At 31.8% G+C, this 24,381-nt stretch overlaps 1 protein-coding gene across 6 annotated transcripts in view; it reads right to left on the minus strand.

Moving 5' to 3' along the window:
* LOC145259312 (uncharacterized) overlaps positions 1 to 24,381 on the minus strand; it is a 2,114,304-nt gene that overhangs the window by 139,362 nt on the left and 1,950,561 nt on the right. For 5 of the 6 annotated variants that reach the window (XM_080117200.1, XM_080117198.1, XM_080117203.1 and 2 more), the window contains one exon: positions 8,705 to 8,821. The exons of the other annotated variant lie outside the window; for it this stretch is intronic. In XM_080117200.1, the coding sequence (XP_079973326.1) occupies positions 8,705 to 8,821 (117 nt within the window). The remainder of the gene's footprint in view (positions 1 to 8,704; positions 8,822 to 24,381) is intronic. 6 annotated transcript variants of the gene reach the window in all.

The following is a 24,381-nucleotide window of genomic DNA, read 5'->3' on the forward strand; positions in this document are numbered from 1 at the left end:
TATATATATATATATATATATATATATATATATATATATATTAGCAGACCGTTCCACAGTTGTTAATTGCGCTTAAATATATTTTAATTTATGCAAATTACGTATGTATTATTATTCCAGAATTAATTTTCTATTGATTATTATATTGCATCAAATAGTAGTGATTTTAAAAGTTAAAATATGACAGAAGTGCCATCATCTGAAACGGAAACCAAAACATATTCGATACTGTCTGTGCTAAATCCATTTGCATTTCAAAACTTTAAAATTAACGTAATTGAATGGAAAAATGTATATTTGCTCATGTGTAAAATATGCACACTTTGCCAGCTTACACCAGCCGAATTCCATTTTTTTTTAAATTTCAATTTAGATTTCCTTGTAGTTTTGTTCTTCGGATAGAAAATAGCAAATCCTTGAAGTTAAAAGTTTCGAAAGATACATAATTTATTAGCAAGTAGAACAAACCCTAAAACCTGGGATCTATTTTATCAAATGAGTAAATCTATCTTCTTCTAGATTAGCAAAAAAGAAAACAAAAGAAAGAAAGAACTTAATAAAGAGAGAAAAGAGCAAATATTATTTCTACCAAGACAGAAACCCCTTCTGTTGAATTGGGGAATATTTCTGTCGAACACGGGAATTAGTACGAAATTTCGAGTCGAACCATCCGCGCGGGTAGCAGACTCTTGTTCCGTCAGCTATGACAGATTAAAAAGTCCTAAATAATTTGCAATAGTATTTTAAGTATCGCTTTAACTGAGGATTAAATGTTTTTACGCCTTAATTTACCTCAGTATTTTATCCACTACGTCAGGAATATTTGAGGACTTATACGGATTTACGACTAACGGAACAATAGCATACTACCCCCCCCACCGTCGATTAAAAGAAGTTCAGTTCGACAGACATATTCCGGAATTCGAGAGAAAGAGTTCCGAATTTGACTAGATACACCTGAAGAAGTTCGGAGGTTACATCGATCGAAATGTCGTGAATACTCGAGATGAGAGCGGTAGTCCAAAGAATCAAAATAATACGAATAATTAACCCTCATCTAAAAAAAACTCAGAAACAAAACATCTGTTTTATCAATTTCTTGTGCCGATATTAGCATTCCATTCTGCAACAGTTGTGGCGTATGCACACAAACATCTGCGGATCGCAAACAAAAATACCCAATTTACAACCCATTGCTTCGCCATGCTTATCAAAATAACGATGTCTTTTCAAGTTCCGATATATAATATTTGTAAGCTGTGATCAAACGGAAGACGTGCTGCGTCAGTTATCTCCTCACACAATGTACGTTCTTCCATAAGTCCGTTCACCAAAACCGAGGACGCAAAGTCCAAAAACCGTAGTAACTTTTCACTTTGGTGGCGTGTAACTTTAGAGGTAGGGTCTGTTTTTGATCAAGTTACTGGTTAATGTTCATCATGAGTAAAACATAAAAAAGCAAAGAAACTAGCTCAATACCGAAGCATAATAATCTTTAGTATCATGTGAGTGTTTTTATTTATTTATTACCCCAACCACCCCATATATCAATGTGGAAGTAACAGGCTTCTATTTGGGATCATATCTTACAAGGGGCTGTGGAAAATTGCGCATCCATGTTTTTTTTTCTTATTTCTTATCAATTTATTCAAACTAGAGATGAGGAATCCTATTGGCTGGCATTCATCTCGTATCTGATATATCCCAACCGTGAATGTTTCTTACACTTGGTTCACAGTGGATATTTGCCAGGTAGTTTTTGAAAGTATTTTTCATAAGTCCAATTACTACTATGATTGATAGAATAATATCGATGACTGTTCACATTAGATTTCAAAAATTGTCCATGTAAATACAGCCAAGAAAGCATAAACCATGTATAAGACTTTCAAAGTCTAGAAGTTCAAGAGTAAATTATTATTAGAATAGACATTTTCCGGCATCTACGGACCTTACCATTGAAGTGGTAGGGTTTTGCTGCTTCTCGGGTTATGGGATTATGTATGTTGAGGGGGCACCCGTACTATCTGATCATCAGTGTATGTTAAACGTGCGTAGGGATGCAATATGGCGACGATGGAAGAGAGGTTGGCGTTTAACCGATAGCGCCGCATCGATTCGAGGTTTATTTTGGAGCATATCTTAGAGAGAGAGAGAGAGAGAGAGAGAGAGAGAGAGAGAGAGAGAGGCAAATGATATGATGCACCAGCCCAGATGTGGCACCAATATATCATGCCTAGGCAAATAGTAGCTTTATATGGTATAGAATACTCCTAGGTGTGAATAATTATCTAGCGCCTTTTGCAGCAGTTTTGGAAATGTCATCAGTGTATTTGTTTCAACGGCTCTTCTAATATCAGTTGTTATTTTCACAGCGTTTCGGCAGATAAATCTCCGATCTTCAAGTGCATGTTTTAAAAGTAGAAATCTTTATGTCAGAATATGAAACGTATGAAAGATTGTGGACTGAATCGTTATTTGATCCATGTTTGAAGATTATCTTTGTTCCGTAAATCATGGAAGGGTTAGATAGTTAATGATTTATCATTGTAAAAATCTCTTTAAAATATCACAGAAAAAATTGAATTTGAAACATTAGCAGAACACGTTGAGAATTACACGGAATCCGATATATATATATATATATATATATATATATATATATATATATATATATATACAAAAATAATCGATAGCTGATGAAAGGCTCCCATATTTTGTACCTCATTTGTATCAATCGAATCCAACTAATGTAGGTGTAATAAAACGCAAATAACATAAAGAAACAAAACTGTTGTTTTTTTTTATTTTCGAAAAGTGTATATAATGCCATTTTTTCATATAATGTCATTTTTTTTCTTTATAATGCCGTTGCTTTTTCATTTCTTTTTTAGTTACTGATGTAAGTTGGACGAGTGAGCATCGTGATTTCATCAAAATGAACGGATCACTAATTGCAACACAGCGAGCGCCCATTTTGCACTTCAATTTTGATAGACATGATCTCCTACCTGCTCGAAACATGACTTGTCAAGCTACTGGATCTTCATTGAAACGAAAATCAACCTACCTTTTGCACCGCCAGAAGGCCAGAAAATGTGGCATCGTTAAGAGCTACAGTTCAACAGTCTCCAGTGCGTTCGTTATTTAAACGCGCCCAGGCTCTTAAGATTTCTGAAAGAATTCTTCACAATCATCTTCAAATCCATCCATACAAAATGATGTAAGGAAAAGAACTCATTGAAAGAGTCACTGAAACTCGCATAGCATTGTGTTTGGAAATTCAACAACGCGTACCCCATGTAGCAGTTGAAGTTGTTCAGTTACGAGGCGCATTTTTATCTGTGTGACGCAGTGAATAATCAAAACTTCATATACTAGGCCGTGAACAATCCTCGTAAGTTGCATGACCACCATTGCATTTTCCGTGGGTGACTGTATGATGTGCTGCGGCAGAATTCGGTATATGGGGCCCGTATTTCTTCGAAGAAGACAACGTTACAATAGCTATGAACTCTGATCGATATTGTCAAATTCTAGAGACTTTTCTGAGGCCAAAATGGAACATGCCCCACGTTATGGACAATGTTTGATTTCAACACACCCACACTTCTCGACGTGCGCGATGGGAATTTTAAGGGAGATGTTCCCTCGTCATTTGATATTGTGTAGTGACATTAGTTGGCCCGCCCGTTCACCTGCTTTAAAGTCATGCGATTTTGTCTCTGGGGATACCTCAAGTAAAAGGCATATATTAATCGCCCTCGATCTATTGAATAACTTAAAAATGCTATTCGTCAAGAAATTATAACCGTTCCACAGGAAATGGCCCGCCGAGTTATAGACAACTTTTCTGAATTTCTTCGACAGTGCGTGGACAATAACGGATCCCATGTGACTGATTCAAATTTTAAAACCTAATGAAACATTATATGTGCTTTTCGAAAATAAAAATACTTTTTTGTTTCTTTAGTTTATTTGCCTTCATTTAAACCTACAAATGTGTCAGTTCATGATCCTAAGAAGTTGGGTTTAGACATTTTTCTTTTGTGTTTTGTTTTTTGACCCACGGGTATCCCATACACGGCCTATTTCCACTGTGACGTAATGGCCTACTATTTGGGACCAAGTTTGAAGTAGGCTAAGTAAGATGTCGGTTTATATCAAATGAAAACGTCTTAATTTTTGTATATAATCATGGAAGCTGAAAACAAAAATGGAATCTTAAGGTCTAGCTGTACTAGGGAAGAAACTATTGGAGTAAAAAGGTTTTCTGGAATCACAAGATTTCTGAATGGGAAATATGGAATTTTGCTTATAGACGGGCTTATTGAGGGTATGTATCTCGAGGGGTAAACGTGTAATGAATTCTTCAGTGTACATTTTTTTAAAAATTATTCTTAATAATTCTGTAAATATTGTACTTATAAATATAGATGAAAAGTGACACACACTGAATGTTATAAGAAGTGAGAAAATATTGGTAAGGAGTGGATATTACGATATGCTACCTACGTTTTTAGATGACGACATGGGGGGGCGTTGTTTACAGAGTTTCACTGCAAAAAAGAAACAAACCTGAAAACAGCAATTAAAAACATATATATGAAAGTAGAAAGGCAACTGCAACTCTTTCTCGGGAAAAATGTCTTTTCTGTTGATATTTAGCTCATTTCACGTTATTTCAGAACGAAATCGAGTATTCTCTCGGTTCCGTTTTTTTTTATATGTGGGTTTAATTACTATTTAAGTGCTCTTTAAATCATTTGTCGACTCTACAATTAACTAGCAAGTCTACCCGGCATTGCCAGGTAAAACTGTAACATATTTCCATGAGAATTGCAGGAAGAAGGGGAGATCGACGTCTTTTTAGACGTCGATCTCCCCCTCTTCCTGCTCTTCTCTTCCCTCTGCGCCCAGTCATACTTCCCTCTTAATGTGCACTTTAAAGATTGCTCAAGGAATACACTTCTCTCTTACTTAATGTATATCAAAAAGATGGGAAAAGCCCCTCCCTATTGAAATATGTGTCAACACAGAATACAAAATTAATAAATATTTTTCCTAAGTTTTAGATATAATTATGCGGAGCAACGCTGAGCAAGAGAATACCAACTTTGTGAGTGTTTCTTTTTGCTTTTAGCTTACGATACAAACATACACACCTACATATATGCACAGAGACAACTGCTTTTTATATAATATATCATAATTCTGTATATCCACAGGCGATCTAAAGAATACAAACTTATGTCCACATTACGTAGGGAAATAGTTTGAAATGAACGAAACATTGCCAATAAAATATTTTTTAAATTGAAAGTGAAAACCCTGAAAAATATACAACAAATGAGAAGAAAATAAATGAAATACCTTTTCAATTTATGTTTTGTAGGTTTGGAGATGAATAAAAGAAAATGATATTTATTGATCGAGAATATGATGACGGATGACATGTTAGAACTTCATATTATTAATATTCTTCATTCCATATGTGTGTTTACATACATGTACGTATATGTATGTGCATATCTGTGTATGTGTGTGTCTTCCGTCCCCCACATTGTGCTACTAGACAAGGCTGTCCGAGATACAAGCTTTCTTACCAAAGACACAAATATCGAAGTTATTTTTACTCCTCTCCTTTGGAAAAAAATACTCAATCATGTTACGTCAAGTTAACAGAAAGATATCTTTCGATACAAAACAACCAGACCAAACATAATGAATAAATGTTTGAAGCTTTATAACATTCAAAGAATAAGAGATGATTTTAGAAATGCTCATACGTCATAAAATAACTTGAAAAGTGTTAATATGCTATAAAACTAAATAACCAAACAACCGAACGTTCGAATCTTGCCTATCTTCACGAATCCAAGCGTTGAAGAAAACAGTTACATATAAAGTAAAGGAGTTGTGTTTTAAGACTAATTTTTAAGACTATATCAATGCAGTTCGTGGGAATCACCGTGGACCCGAGTTAATCTATAAAATAATAATGACAATTTAGAAAGAAATTTTCAATAATATTACGTTTATTTACCGAGATAATGTGTTATACAAGATGGTAGATGTTGATGTCCCTAATTATCGGAAGTAATATCTCTCTTCCAGAGGAGATTAAAAAAAAATCATATAAAACTGTTCTGTGAGAGTTTTCTTTGTCTTTTTTAAACCATTTTAAGTAGCAATTTCTGTATATCATATTTCCATATTAGAATTCACTTAACACTTTAGAAACCAAAATGGAGGAATCTAACGTTCTGATCTTAGTCATATATGAGAATTACTTAAGGCTCTTTAAAGTGTCTTTTTGTAATCGATTATGATTTTCCGAACTTTGGTTTGTCAATAAACATGAAATTTACACCATATGCTCATAAACCCAGTTCGACCTCCAGGTTATGTAAATATATTAACCATATCCGTGTTTTGCAAATAATACATACGTACCAGTGCAATATGTAAATATCACAGTTGGAATCATCATTATATGCAATATCAATCACAATACAGTTTTTATTTATTACTAAGCCGGTACGTGTGTGTATATGTGCATATATGCATGCGTGTATGGACGAGGTGTTGTCAGTAAGTTTCTAGACTTTTTTGTAGAGGTATATAAAATTGTCGTAGACTCTTGAACATTCAGTATTTTATTGCTGTACATCTTATGGGATGACTCGCCTATCTTTATGATTTCCAGTTTAAACGAACAGCTACAACAGGAATTGAAATACACCCTACTAAAGCTTGATTGCCACAGCTGGTGAATTTCCAAAATGCAAATTGTGTATGAGGACACTTTCGAAGAACTCTATGCAATAATATTCAATTTTAAACTTGGAAAACATGCAACAAAAACATATGGCATTCTTCAAACTGTTTTTGGACAATATTGCATGAATCGAGCGTCTGTTTTTTAGTGGAGTAAGAGAAAGTCAGTGAGGGATAATGAAAGCTGTGGGAGGAGTAAGTAAACCAGGACACTAGTGTTGATAGGTCAAATGAAGAATTCCGTTGATAAAGATCGTCGTGTGTCTATTGAGTTATTAAGTGCAAAGTTTAATGTCAGTGTGGGAACTGCACGCACAATAATTCGCGAGGAACTGAAGATGCGGAAGATTTGCAAGTCCACAACTCTATTCTTGTCCATTCTTGTCACAGACTCTTTGACCAAGATGAAACCTTATTTAAGGCACCTGAACGTACTTCTTTTGAACTCCTTATCCTAACGTTTACAGGGAACATGAGCTGGAACAGATACATTGAAAGAATTGCCAAGGCTGCTGCGAAGAAGGCCGGCTCCCGGTAGAAAGCTACTTGAGGCTGAAAGTATCCTGTATCACTACAAAGCCAGCATTCGCCCATGTATGGAGTATTGTTGTCATATTTGGACTGGTGGATCTGCTATTATTCTCCTGGACAGTGTTCAGAAGAGAGTCGCCCGCCTGATAGGTCCGGACCTGTCATCTAAGTTTCCTTCTGTCTGTTCTACAAGTATTTTAATGGTAGATTCTCCGACGAACTACAAGCCCTTGTACCCCGTCGACATAAATACCCCCGATAAACTGTATACATCAAAGTGGCTCTGTTCCTTGTTTGAAATGAAATTGGACTTTTAAAAAAAGAAGGGGAAATAACGTCTAGAAATATAATATCATTAGAAACTAACATGTATTAAACTCCCCCCCCCCAAAAAAAAGATTTTTTTTCGATACGATCTCATGATAATAAAGCAACTACTACAGTATCTACCTTAATTGAACATCCTAGCTATTACTGTCTTTCAGTACACCATAACACGAGGATAAAAACGATGTGGAAATATTCAAAATGAACATAGTATTTTACACCCAAATAATATTCCCCTGGAATTGCTAAAAACAGCCGTATATGAGGAACAATTCACTTTATGAAAACTAGATATTCCACTAGACAAGATGAATTTTGGTCCTGGAATCTAGCAAGACAAAGAAAAGATTACAAGTAAAAATTATCTATAACAGAGGTCCTTTAAAATATAAAAACAGTATAATTTGAAGTATTTTACTAATTCATGGTTTATAAAAAAAGAAAACCATTTTAAAGTAACATACATAAATCTATATATCACATAAACTAATCCAATTACATTAATAGACCTATTGATATTTGAGAATAAGTGCAGTAAAATATAATAGAAAATTAGAAATAATATAATTCCAGCTTCAGACAAACAAAAAGCAAATCACCATTTTGAAACAAACAACGAAACACAAACGATGTATATAATAAAACCTTTTTTCTCAGTTAGTACAACTGTTTGTTATCCGTCTAACTTCTAGTACGCTTACATCGACGCAGGTATAGAAAAGTATTCATGTCTATACGTACAAACCTCTTCCCCGAGTTCTTTATTTTTCGTGTGTGTGCAGTGCACATTTTTGTGTAATACGTATGATATGTATGAAGAAAAAATGGCCGGGGGTTGGTGGGGTGGGAAGAGTTTTTGAAATCTTATTTTCCTGTAATTTATTCCTTTCTGGGATGTTCTGCTGCTCTCGGCGCTATACATTCTTTTGGCCGCTGCTGCTGCTGCTTCTGTTGCTGAAGTGTAAAGTTTGATGTGTATACTTATCTTTCTTTTTTTGAAAAAAAAAATAAGTAGGCGGGTAGCCCTAAAAAGAATCGGGTATCAAGGGGAGATATAAGTCCTTACCACATAGTCCGCACGATCTCTGGCAGTGTAAGTAGTATTTGCCACCGTCTTTCGTACATCGTCCCCGTCGCATGATTTCCCGGCATTCCTCGTGGTCGTCCTCACAATTCCACGGATCTATTGGAGATCAAAATTGAATTGTGAGGGACGCGTGACAAGATTCGTAGGTTACGTTGAAACGATTAGCTTAAAATTGTGCCAAATTTTAACGATTAGTTTTCTCTGACTTTGCAAGCGGTGACAGAGGCAAATATAATTCACGTCATAAACTTGCCATCTGATTTTTGTGCATTACTTTCATTTTAATAAACATTATTTTTTCTTTTCCTTTGCGGATTCTTTTTCAAATAAATCGTTTTCTGATTTCGCGCATTCTTTAATTTTTTGCAGATATCCTAAAACCTGATAAAATATTAACGTTTTTTTAACAACTAAAAAAAATCCTCTTGAACCCGACCACTAACCCCAAGTCCTATTTCTTTCACAATACAGCCGACGTCTTCTTGTCTGGATCGTAAAGCGGATTGCAACCTGGACTTAGGGTTATTGGTGGTGTTAGAAGAGGGTATTTTGTAAAATGGAAAAAATATATCAAAAATATGAAATAAAAATATACTACAAATAAAATATCTAATAGTGGATCATTTATTGGACAATTAATTTGAATGCTGAATGAATGCGCCAAATCTAAAACAGATTAGTGTTTTCAGATTAAAAATTTTAATTATGCACAACAAACATCTGACAAGAAATTAATAAGGTGGATTATTTTACCTTATAAACGCTTACGCACTCAGCCAAAACTAGTTGCTAAGATATAGCAGCCATTTTTAAAGGTATCCGCTTTAATATAACAGATATGTTTTCTTGTACATTTTCATAGCCTTTTTTTTTAATTCCATAAAAATTTAGAAAAAAAAAACGTATCAAAAATAACATGACTGCTTATGTCTGCCTACTTAAAAGAACATCCAGTGAATGTCAAAGCTATGTGTTTTTTTTAAATTATTTTTGTTGATTTATTAAACACGAGTAGCAATATAGGTCTATACACACAAATATATATATATATATATATATATATATATATATATATATATATTTCCACAAAATCAAGACAATAAAGATCAAAATGAGAGTATCAAGTTGTATATTTTCATATTCGTTATAATTGTTTCGTGGCCATTAAAACAATTTCAAACATTTATGCCATTAAAAAAAAAGTAGTAATAAAAAATAGCCTCTCTTCCGTGGGTAAAAAACACATTATTTAATATACATACAACAACAAACAGAATATTTTTGAATGATATAATATTTTAAATTGGCTGAATTGTTACGAGACAGTATAAAAAAAGTACACAACTTGATGCCCCCAGTTTGACCTTTATTGTCATGATTTTGTTAAAATTTTATATGAATGCTAAATTAGAAGAATTGAAATCTTCAAGCTTGCAAATTGTCATTTTACTTTGACTTATATATTATTGGTATATGAGCAATAACCGAGTATTCATATATTTGAATATATAAAAACGTTTAGTTAAAATATAAATAATATGCATATATATTAATATATGCGTATATTAATATATATATTAATATAGATATATGTTTATATATATATATATTAATATATATATTAATATATATATACATAATAACTATAATAATAACTATATATTAATATATATTCATCTATTTATATTAATTAATTACTATAACAATATATAACTAGATGAAAAAGTTAAACAAACTTTAAATCTTAAATAAAGCTTAATATAAAAATATGAATTAAAATTCTGAAATTTAATATTTACAAAAAAATATTACTCTACAAAGAACATAAAAACACATTTACAATATTCCTTAATCTGCGGAGTTTTGAGATATTTTCAAAATGTATATTGTGTGTTCTTTGTCGAATAATAATTTGTATAAATTTTTACTTACAGAATTTTGATTTATAGTCACAGATATATATATATATATATATATATATATATATATATATATATATTACCAGTTTATCTGCTTAGTAACACATGTTTTGGTTACACAATGGTATCAACAACCCACTAACTTTATCAGACTTTAACAGGTTTCTGTTAATATCTGATGAAGTTGCTGAAACGATTCGGTACCAGAGACATGTAGATCTTAGCAGATAAAACGGCAATAAAGATATATATATATATATATATATATATATGCTCTGCAATAGTATTGAGATCTTTCTCCATGTTTTTACTAATTACAATTTTCATATATATATATATATATATATATATATATATACATATATATATAATTTTATATATGTACATGTATATATATGTATATATATGTATATGTATGTATATATGTATAAATATGTATATATATGCATGTATATATGTATAAATATGTATATATATGTATACATATATATATATAAACATATATATATATATATTCATTTATATATATATAATTTTATATATGCACATGTATATATATGTATATATGCATATATGTATATGCATGTATATATGTATAAAAATGTATATATATATGTATATATGTATAAATATTATATATATGCATGAAAGTATGTACATCTATCTATATGTATATATATATATGTGTGTGTGTGTATGTGTGTGTGTGCTGTTTGAGTGTTGAAGCCTGACGAAATTATCTTATGGTTTTTCAAATGACATAAATGCAAATAAAACGTTTCATATTATAGGAAATATTGTCTGAGAAATTTCTTTTGTAGGCGTGAAGTCAAAAGCACCAAATTCCGATTTTTATAGGATATGAAAGGCATGTTAGGCAAGTAAAGCGAAATAATAATAATAAAAACAGCTTGTGGAAAACGAGCGCATATAGTATTTATATTTTGTTGCTTTGTTATTTTAGTTACCGCTTTTTTTTGCTATACATATATATATATATATATATATATATATATATATATATATATATATATAAGATTAAAGTAGTTTGCTTGAACGTTGTTTAATGAGTATATAAAAAGAAATTTAGGTTCATAGAAGACAGAAAAATACAGAGATGTAACAGATAGGCGATACACTGAAGTAACTTAAATTACTATAGTACAACCCGCCATGCAGTTTCACCTTATTGAATCAATACATGTGCGTATTTGTAAAATCGAGTGCGCTTATGCATATGTAAACATACATTTGTAGGGGGAGTTCGAGCGTAACTCTTTTCATTTCTTCTTTCCTTTCTATTGTTTGCACTATGACAGAATCTGCAAGGGCCAGTCGCCCGCTTCTTCCTCGAATTACCATTTATTCTCTCGTCAGCCCCCACAATCCACAATCTCCCAGAACATTCTTTCTCACAATAAGCTTCTATCCCCCATATTCTTAAAAGAACATTTTTAAATATTTATGTTTCGTCCTCGTTTACACTGCCCATTACCCCATCATATATTCGATTCCCCCCCACTAATTATTAGTTTTGCAAAGATGTCATAACAACCAGATAGCCATATTCCCTTACTCCACAGCGTAAAACTGGCTTTCCGTTGAACCAATACCCTCTCTCATCTTTGAATGAACTAGATCCACCGCGTGGTAATTTTCTACACTTATTTTACAAATTACCTTCCTTTTAGATAACCTCACATACTTGACTTCGTTATCTGTGCCTATTCACACGATATTTATTCTTTGGACCATTTAGAATCTCCAATAACATGCATCATATATATATATATATATATATATATATATATATATATATATATATATATATATATTTGTAGTTATCCACATACAGTACTGTTTCGTTGTAACACAACTCATCAGTGCGGCTAGACTAGCACCTCTCCCATGCCGAGGATGGAACCTAGAACAATTGCGTTGACAGTCGGCAGTTCTATCCATCGACCCTCGGGAGCGGCGCTTGTAATTCACCTTCACAAATGTCCACTACTTTTATAGTGCTCTAACCGCTGGTTTACAAACAAACAGCGAGCCTCACATTTTTCAGCCAATTACTTGCCGGTGAGATTACTTACGAGAGTGCTCTACCACAAAGAGTATGTAATTAATTCAAATAAGCTACAAAATTAATAATCCTGTGAATTCGTAAAGGAATATAAATATTAGTACTTATATTTAAAATATACTGCTAACTAGATATATATATTATTCCTTAATTGGAATTTTTTTATTTTGAGATGAGCATTTTTATGTTAACATACTGCTAACTAGATGAAAAAGCTAAACAGACAAAAAATATTAAATAGATCTTGATATAAAAATAACAATTAAAATTCTGAAATTTAAAATTTATGAATAAATTATTATTCTTCAAAGATTTGTTTTTAATGAAACAGCTTACCTTAGAGGCTTTTATATACTTATGTTTATCGGTTGTTCTCATTTGTGCAGTAATCCTTTTCGGATGAGGTAAATGTCAAGATATATATATATATTTATATTTATATATATATATATATATTATTTTTAAGACAGTAATATACGTATACACATGTTTAAAGGCAACTACCTCTCGTCATCGTAGCTTGACTATTTCTAGGAATCAAACTCCGGACCATGTGAATTACAGTGCGACGCGTTTTACTCTTACGCCACCAACTCCGAAATGGTTTTATTGTTTATTTTTATCGTTTATAAATTTAGATTTCTTGTTGATTTTTTGTAACGATAAATACGGTTAAATAGCTTACGGTGTTTTTTTTTTTTTTAATAATAAACAAAGTAATTTAAAAAATATGATATACTCCTCCAAAAATTATGGGCAACTTTCTAAGTAAATAAAAATGAGCTATTTAACCGTATTTATCGCTTAAAAATGTTTCACTCCCTTCATTTAAGTACCAGCTATTCTGAATAGCAAACAAGCTTAATTTCTGTCGTTTGAGCGGGTGTTTTTGGTTTTTTAATAAACCAATTGATTCCGAAACATAACATGTTCAGTGTAGCGACTATGTAATATTTATCTATATGAATAAAAATATTATATATATATATATATATATATATATATATATATATATATATATATATAATAAAACCGTTTCATATTATAGATATATATTTTTGTTATCAGGTAAGATCTTTGACTTACTTGTTGTTTCATCAAATACTTTTGCATGAAAAAACCGATCCCGCATTTTGCTAATTCCTACCCTCTGATGAGAATGAAAGTATTTCTTCGAAACTCCGCAGATTCAGGACTATCTACTTATCTAGTGTTTCCTTTTCAGATTAAATATGTTTTTAACTCATTTCAAAGAGTTTTTAACATGTTTTATTAACTGCTTGCTCGTATATATATATATATATATATATATATATATTATTTTAACAAAAACCAAGACTTAAACGAATGGATTGATAGCTACAACAACCCATTCTTGGAAGTCTTGGTTTTTGTTAAAATAATATATAAATGCTCAATTATGAAATATGATAATTTTGTAGCTTACAGTTTAAGTCTTATAATTTACTGGTATATATATATATATATATATATATATATATATATATATATATATATATATATATATTATTTTAAAAATATAAAAGGGGGTACCAGAGTGGTCAATGGGAAAATTATTCCCAACAAGCATTTAGGAAAAAGGCACTTTCGTATAAATACTTGAATTCATTCAGGAAAGTATCGCTAACAAAAACAAATAAAAACATATATATATATATATATATATATATATATATATATATATATATATATATATATATATATTGACTTGTAACAATAAATACAACTTATTAAAAGTGTTGTATTAATATACCAGTATTATCCAGTGATATCTATATAATAATAAAACCCAGATCAGCTTTCATGCTTGGGCGTTGAAACCGTCAATATGGTTTGTGACCTCCGGTTTCCAAATATGCATCTGTTTACCTATTTCATGGCAGCCTTGTCTTAAGTAGATATTAAAAGTCTCTGCTGCTACGCAAAGCCAACAATAGTTTACATTTTTACTTATTTTAATATTTTTCATTTATATTTATTATTATTATTTAAATAAATGTAGTTTTGCCCTGTTGAGTTAAAAAAAAATAACTGATTAAAATATAAATATAAAATATGCAATTATAATCATATTTATAAGCATATTTACTGCTTTTAGTAGCGCTCCTGTGCATTCTGGCGATATATTTTTATTTTTCAGGCTTTACTTAAAAAACATGTTATCTTCAAGGAGGGGTACGTAGAAAATTGGTTTTATTAGTGCATTGGGGTGGACCTCCTTAATTTTAATTAGTGTTTGTATTAGTACTCTGGAGGCTTCCTGCTTTTTTTTTTCACTCATCGCTTTAAAAATTGTGTTGTTTTTTTACAAAACAATAATAGACAACAAAATCTCGAAATCACTTTCTATTTTGAATAATGTTATCCTTCAGGGGCCAACGGGTAGACTAGTTAATATTTATATTTACATAAATAAGGAAAAAAAAAACTATTTCAAGAATAAAATACACTCCAACAAACCTATATATATATATATATATATATATATATATATATATATATATATATATATATATATATAAATTGTAATTCAATGAATTTCAAAAAACTCTCATTGAAATGAAATGAATTGGTTGAATTTCATATCAAAGAATTTTTATTATTCTAAGCAAGACAAAGAATGTTTTAGAAAGTTTATCTCCTTAACCTATAGGGTTTTGATGTCTACCATCTCATCAGAGGAGTGAAAATATTAGCAAATAGTTATAAAGGTATGCACCCTATTTGCTAAAGTCAGTGAGACATGGAAAGTCAAAGTGAAAATAATACATTTATCAGAAGTCCTGTAGCAGGAGTATTTGTAGAAAAAGGATATGAATGTTTTTGTTGATCCAACTTGTTTGGTAAAATCCATATTATGTGTTCTTTACATCCGTTTGGTAATAGTTTCCAAGTTATATCCTGGGTAATCCACATATCCGATTCGGGCAAGTGCTTGTTTAAATTTGTTTTGGGTCCAGCCGAAAATAATTTCAAAGTCTGGTGGAAGCATTTTCATTAGAAGCTTATATTATATTTAGTGTGGCGAAGTGTTAGGGAGAGTAGGTAATGGTAAGTGGTAGGAGGTTGGGTGAATATATATATATATATATATATATATATATATATATATATATATATATTCCCCCGCTTAAAATCACTTTTTTCTTTTTAAGCCGATGATGAAGTTACTTATTTTGGATTTCTCTCTTCTTACTATTAGACCCCATTTTACTAGGGACAGACTTCTCTTTGGACTATTGCACTGCCCAGTAAAAAAAACACTTTTCATTATTTCAGCTTTTTTGTATAATTTCCAATCGGATTTTTGAAAACTTTCCAATCGGATCATATACATCGTCTCGCTGGACTTATTTTGGAATACAATCTATCTAAAGAACTATTTTGCATTTTGGATCAACTCAAGAGGAGTTTCATTCAAGCTGAAATATTATGCGCGGTTTGTTTTTATATTAGTTTTTTACATATCCAATATATTTTCATTTTTTTAGTTGGCAATTTTTAACTACAATAAATTGCGGTTTCACTTAAAGCCTTAACTAGCAAATTGTATCATTGCTACAAATATAATTTGCTGATTTCTTTATGTCCTCTGATGAGAAGAATAATAAGAATAGTATTCTTTTAAACTCCGCGGAATAAGGACTTTGTAAATGGTTATTTTGGAGTATTTAGTCGAACAATAAATCTTCATTATAAATCCAACTTACAGTTTTATTTCTCTTTCTCTTATATATATATATATATATATATATATATATATATATATATATATATATATATATATATTTATATATATATGTATGTGTGTATGAAAGTATGTATGCATACATTTTACGATTACAAGCCACTATATATATATATAAATATATATATATATATATATATATATATATATATATATATATATATATATATATATATATATATATTGCTTGTAATCATAAACCAAACTCATGCAAATAATTCTCTGCATTAATATGATATCATTAAATAGTTTATTTTTTATTTTAATTTTGTTTATTCATTTATATATTTCGCGGGAATTTTTTTTTTTGTTTTAATTCAGCTTTTAATTGGATTTCGTTTTCTGTTTTTGCAGCAGCAATGGACGTTTCGCATGACAGCAGGAAGGCGTAGAAAAAGCGTTTGGGAAAAGTCAAGCAACAGGAGTAGCAGTAGCAGGAGTAGTAAACAAGTAGTAGTAATAGTAGGAATACAAATAGGAGGAGCGGGTTGAGGATAGTTTACGAGAATAAAAAAAAACGAACAGGCAGAATTTGCTGTTTTCAAATAGGAAAAAGGGTAGACTAAAAAGGTTACTTGGGTGTAAGTGGTTGATATTGAAAGTGAGATCGACCTGACGGAGGGGATAAGGAGAAGGATAGGGAGGAGGAGGAAGAGGTATAGGCGGATTAGAGATACGTGTTAGGGGGATGAAAGGGGAGGTTACGTTTGAGGAGACGAAAGAGGAGGACGGAAGACGTGAAAATGATGTGGGAGGAAGAGGGTTTAGGTAGAGGATGACGGAATAGAAAAAAAGCCAAGAGCGAATGCTTGAAAAAAAAATAATAAATCCATAGCAAAATCACATCCACACGCAAAGAGATCATATATATAAAAAAAATCAATATTAGTCATACATTTTAAAATATATTTTATACGCGGAAACATTATAAGAGTACGTGTTTAAAACTAATTGAATACTTTCGGCATCGTTAATACATATGTAGTAAGATTAATATGCGATTCCGACGAACGCTAAAAAGCAAAAGTATCGAAATAAAAAAAAACTTTTTATGCCTTACTTTATTTAGATTCGCTCGTATTTTGTTAGCAAAATAAAGTTGGTTTTCACAATAACGCGTGAACTCGAAACATTTCCGACGAATGAAAACCGTTAACAGCTAGAAATTAAAAAGTCGAAATTACTTATAAAAGGAGAGTAACATTTTTTTTTTTTTAATTTATCAGGAAATCTAAACACAACCGTACCGTATGACCCAAGTATGCATGCACGCCACATGCGTGTTTTAGCCGTGAGGGGATGGGTGACAATGCATTTTTATGACTCGCATACGAAACTTCTGCATCTGGTTCATCCGTTCTTACCACTAACGAAAATCAGGCGAACAGAAACTAATTTCTACCCACAGCTGCACACGCACCAAAAAGAACAAATTAAACCAACAAATACACTTACACAATGCCACGCTGCCAAATACTCACATACGTATATTACTTATATACGCATTTTCTTCACACTGCGCACATATTGACATTCATCTATCTAAGTTTTGTGACTTGTTATTCATATTTATGTACAGGACACGATTTTATAAGCGTTGCCTTATTTAAAATATTTTTTCTAGTTAAATAAACATTTAAATATAAAAAAATTTGCGCTATAAAATTTCGTTTCCTCAACCTTTCTTTTTCCAAATTATGTCTATATTTTAATTAACACTTGCAACCTGGTGACCCCCTAATATTCCACAGCGTTTTAATTATTTCTATATATATATGTATCCTCATACAGTACTCCTCAAGCCAGGATTGAAACCCGAACGTCTGTACGACAGTCGAGGCTCCTAACCATTATGCTATCGGCGGCTGCTGAACGAGTAGTGAGTTTAACGATGTTTTGACATCGTCCGAAATACCTCCGCTCGATTTGTTTACACAAAGAGCGTCGCTTATATGCTGATGGTAATTCGTGTATCACTTCTCAATATGCTCAACTCAAGATGAGGAGCATTATAGTCATCCACATACAGTACTGTTTTGCTGTTTCATAGCTCATCAGTGTGTCTAGACAGATATATATATATATATATATATATATATATATATATATATATATATATATATATCGCATTTAGGTAAAAATTCACTTAAGTATAAATAATTGAATTAGTTCAAAAGTATCGCAAAACAAAAACAAATAAATAACATCTACGCAAATCGCGATATTTTCAACAGTCGCGCGGGATATCCTTGTTGTAGAGGTTTGCACTTCTTACCACTGGGTACCGATTTCGAATCTCGTTAGATTCAACCACTGTGATAAGTCGTAGACGACGAAACAGTGTCAGTGGATATTTATTTAAAAAAAAAAAAAAATACATATGCCGCTCCCCAGTTGGAGGGGCCTAATTGGTAAAAGGGAAAATTACTCCCGATTCGCATTTAGGTAAAAATGCACTTTCGTATAAATAATTGAATTCGTTCAAAAAGTATCGTAACACGAAAACGAATAAATAGCATCTAAAATAGGCACCGCCAAAAATGGCCGCAAAATCAAGTTGTTGTTGTTTTTTAAAACTAAATTACATGTATTAAAATCCATTATTTCTGAGTAACTTTTTTTTTCCAGAAAGATAAAACCCTGAATTTTATCATATAGAAAACAGAATAATGTAAAACTTTTTCTACTATTTTTAATTCAATTTGAAATGTTAAATTTTCCCAAAAAGTTAACAATTGTTATTTTTTGTCTTGCACAAAAAACGTACTTAAATATTTAAAAAAAAAGGGTTTTTGAAATAATTTATTTATTCATTTATTGTCTAACTAAGATTTAGGATGATTTTCTAAGAGAATATGCAAAAATATTATAATATAAGTACCTGAATTTCAAATAATTCCACTTATTCATATATGTAACCAGATATTTCGCGTCGCCGAAGAGTTCAGATCGACTCTGTTTACGTTTTCTTTCGATGAGACAAAAACTATGGAAGACTAAACAGGCCAAAAAAACTTATTTTTCAGTGACGAAAATTTCAATGTATTATTAAGCTGAGGCTGGCCAGTACCAGATGGGTGACCATTTGTATGAGTTTGGTTTTTAATGTGTATGTGTGTGGGGGCCAGGCTCCCCAAAATGGGGGGAGGGGGCAATTTAAAGCAGAATAAAAAAAAATTATTTCAGCGCGTTTGGTCCACCGTAGTCGAAAGGCGGCAAACGTTTTCAAACGAGATCGAAAAAAATGATGCTATTTTTAACACAAAGGGCACAATATTTATCGAATTTTTTTTTTTTTTGTATCGATTATTCAAAGCATGCTCTGTTTAATAATGGTCATGCATTATTCGGCTCGCTAAAAAAAAATTGTTAATTTATTTATCAAAAATTTTAAAATGGCTTTTTTCGTATAAATATAAAAAATTTTTTTTTTTTTGTTTTGCTTAACTTAAATTAATTATTTTACTTAACATATTCACCGAATTTCACACTTCAAAACTCAAAAGCGGTATAATTAAACACAATCGAAGTTCTGATATTCAGACGTCAAAATAAGGTATGCAAACAATTTTTTTTTTTTTTTTTTTAATCTATAATTCTGTCCCTTACAACAACACAATATGTTTTGTTCAGTTTCAGATGATTATTTTAAGCATATTTGTTCCCACTTCAAAACAAGGGGGGGTTTTGTAAGCAAAAAAATATATATATATAAATATCGTTTATGAAAAATAAGTACACTGTTATAAAGTTCATTCTTCTCCTAATAATCGCTGAAAATTTCGTATTGATCGGATAATTACCTGATTTTTGGTAGATTTTTAAAAAGACGGTCCGTCAAAAAGTACTGACCTGCCCCCCCAGTTTTGGCGGTGCCTAATCTAAAAATATATAATTTTTTATCTTATTCTTGGGGGATGGGGAAGACGCTCTCGTCCTCACTAGTTGACCACACTAGTTGTGGTGGTCACGTCACGTACATACTACATGCGATAACAGTTAAGAAAGACATTAATTTAAAGTTCTGTCCTTGTATGATTGAGACAACAAGAACATTCTACCCGCGTGTACGTAATTGAAAAAAGTGCAGCTTTACTATAGCATAAGGTTCCCGAGTTCGATAACCATATTCTCGAATTCTAGTAAATTTGCAGAAGGCCTGAGTTGAACTCGGCCGAAATATTTTGAAAATGCCACCAATATGAAATAATACAACAAATCTAATTCCCATTAAATTAAATTCGAAAATAAGTCTGAATAATTTCAATTAAATATCATGTGATTCGCATTGTCGATGCAGCTTGTTAAATCGCACGATCTACAAACCAACCTCATTAAATGCATTTTGAACATTAATAAGACATAAGACAAGTCTATGTCGGTTATTCTGCGAATTTAAATCGTTTCATATTGTTGAACAAGGGAGGCAACTTATATCGATTATCGCCCTTTTTTCGTAGTTTTTCTAAAAAAAAAACACTTGAATAAATCATTAATGCCCAACCTAAAAACGATATCAGAATATGAATGTACATATCTATCTATCTATCTATCTATCTATCTATCTATCTATCTATCTATCGACACACACATAGAGACACACAGACACATAAATTAGATACAATACAGATTATATACGAGGGGCGTGCAATAAGTAGTGCCCCTGACCCACTTTCAGTTGTCTGATATAGCTGAAATTTTGCATGTGCAATGATTTATATCTCTACGGGTTATGTGGCAAATTACAGCTCTTAACTAATTGCGGTTTCTGTTTTACAGGTGTTTGAACCGAGTCAGGTGTGAAATGGAGTACAGGGTCTGTGGAAACTATCATTCATGACAATTTGCTTGAGCATAAGTTGTCTGCCAGATGGAGTCCAAGGTTACTCACACCATTCCAGAAGCGAGAACGCGTCGATGGCTCGAGGATGAATTTGGAGATGCGTCAAGAAGATGAGTCAAAGTTTTTCAAAAGACTGATTACACAGGATGAAACCTGGGTCCATCACTATGATCCAGAAACCAAAGCCCAGTCAATACAGTGGAAGCACTTGGACTCACCACGTCCAAAGAAGGCAAGGGTGCAGCCCATCGCTGGCAAGGTCATGTTCACAGTGTTCTGGGACCAGGACGAAGTAGTGATGACAGATTTCCTGACAAAGGGTACCACAATTACAGGAGCCTATTATGCTTCACTTTTGAGGAAATTAAGGGAAGCTATCAAAATCAAGAGGCGGGGCAAGATCAGCAAAGGTATCCTCCTCCTGCAGGACAACGCTCCGGTCCACAACTCGCATATTGCCAGATCAGAAGCACGGGCGTGTGGTTATGAAATCCTTCCCCATTCTCCCTACTCTCCTGAACATGCACCCTCTGACTTTCACCTCTTCGCATCCATGAAGTTGTTTTTGAACGGAAAGCGTTTCCCAGATGATGAAGTTTATATATATATATATATATATATATATATATATATATATATATATATATATATATATATATATATACACACACACATCTTCATCCAGAATAAAGACGAAACGTTGATGAACACCTAATTTTTTTATTCCTTATTTATCTCCCTCTCCCTCTCGCTCCCTCTCTCTCCCTCTCTCTCTCTCTCTCTCTCTCTCTCTCTCTCTCTATATATATATATATATATATATATATATATATATACACACACACACGCTTATATATATGTGTGGGGATGTGTGTGCGTGTGTTTATACACACACACACACACACATATATATATATATATATAGAGAGAGAGAAAAAGTAAGAAAGAGAGAGAAAGAGAAAGAGGAAGAGATGTATACATATATATATATATATATATATATATATATATATATATATATATATATATATACATATATATGCAGTGTCACGCAAAAGTATTGAATACATTACATTTTTCTTCATAACTTTAACTAGAGTTCAATATTTTACCTAAAATTTGGTCAGTATATTCCTATTACTATTATAATTAATATTTGGGATAGTAATTACAAAATTAAAGTTTAGAAAGTTTATATTAAAGGAAAAATTTAAATCAACTAACGCAAAAGTATTGGATACATTGATTTATAATTTTGGTTGCATAGCATTTATTGCGTTTAACAGCTTCCAATCGCTTTCTATAGTTGCACACATGTTTTTTGCAAAGATATGCAAGTATTTTGCGCCATTCTTCTTTCTAGAACTGTTCTAGTTGTTGAATATTTTGTGGAGTCTTCTTGTGAACATTGATATTCAAATTTTTTCCACAAATGTTCAATTGGGTTAAGGTCTTGAGACTGAACGTCAATTCCGTTATTTCTAAGCCATTCTTTGGTTAGTTTGACAGTATGCTTGGGATCATTGTCCTGCTGAAACACGAAGTTGCTATTATGTCCCAACAAATCAGCAGGTTTCTGGAGGTTTACCTCCAAAATCTCCCTGTACATACGTCCATTCATTCTACGATTGATGATTTCTAGTTCACCAGTAACTTTGCATGAAAAACACTCCCATACTATAATCGAACTACCGCCAAAGTTTACTGTAGGAATGGTATTCTTTTTGTTATAGGCGGTGCCATTTTTACGTCATACATGTGTTGCTGTGTTTCTTCCAAATATTTCGATTTTCGTTTCGTCTGACCAGATTACCTTGTTCCAAAATTCCCCATAAGTACTAACATAATTCAAACGTGATCTGACATGTTTAAGCTTCAATAATGGAAGTTTTCTTGGGAACCTTCATACAAAACCTGCACGATTTAGAACTCTATTGGTTGTATCCTTGCTCACATTAATCCCAGCTTCTCTTAGGTCGGTTTGAATTTCACCACGAGTAAGAGCAGATATTTTTTTCTACCTTTCTGCTTACCCACCTTGATTTTTTTCGATTAATATCCTTGGCCGACCATATCTTGGAAGATTTGCAACCGCTCCACCAGGGTTTTTAAACTTTCTAATAACGTTTCCAACTGTACTAAGTGGTAGATAAAGTCCCCTTGATATTATTCGATACTCTTTTCCTTGTTTGTGCTTATTAATGGTTCTTGACGAATGTCTATTGACAACTTTTTAGTTTAATGCATTTTTATAAATGAACTGGTTGACTTTGAAGGCGTGAGCCTAAACTGGAAGAATATATTGAAATTATTTTAATATGAAGCTTTCTGATTGGACAGTGATAACTCGTTTGCATTATTGCAACACGCTAAGCAAAACTCATTTAAATTTATTTCAGAAAAATATTTTTTTTTAAGTGTATCCAATAAGTTTGCGTGTGTTAATTCATATTTTTCCTTAAATATAAACTTTCTACACTTTGATTTTGTAATTACTATCTCAAATATTATTTAGAATAATAATAGGAATATACTGACCAACTTTTAGGTAAAATCTTGACCCTAATTAAAGTTATGAAGAAAAATGTAATGTATCCAATACTTTTGCGTGACACTCCATATATATATATATATATATATATATATATATATATATATATATATATATATATATATATAAAAGAGTGTAGCCATCAACAATTGTGTTTTTTTTTAGGTTTTCATCATATTTTTATTTTAAAATATTTTTATAACGCGTTTCGAGCTTAGGGTGTGCTCTCTTCAGATATTTTCGTAAAAAGTTTTCTTTAAAATGAGAGTTTGTAGAATTACGTCCGCTGATATTAAATATGTTTTTCAGAGTGATGCGTGTGTTCAGACATCCTGTCTCCAACTGTAAGTGTTCACAGTGTCCGGTCAAAGTTATTTTCAAAGAGTGTTTTTTTAGTCCATATGGTGAAGGTTTTTATGGGTTTTTTAGGGTTCTTTTTAAAGACTTTCTTTCCCCATGTATAGCATACACTCACACACAATCACACA

This window comes from Euprymna scolopes, chromosome 34 (genome assembly GCF_053919585.1).
Source record: "Euprymna scolopes isolate OS-2025 chromosome 34, ASM5391958v1, whole genome shotgun sequence".
NCBI lineage: Eukaryota > Metazoa > Mollusca > Cephalopoda > Sepiida > Sepiolidae > Euprymna > Euprymna scolopes.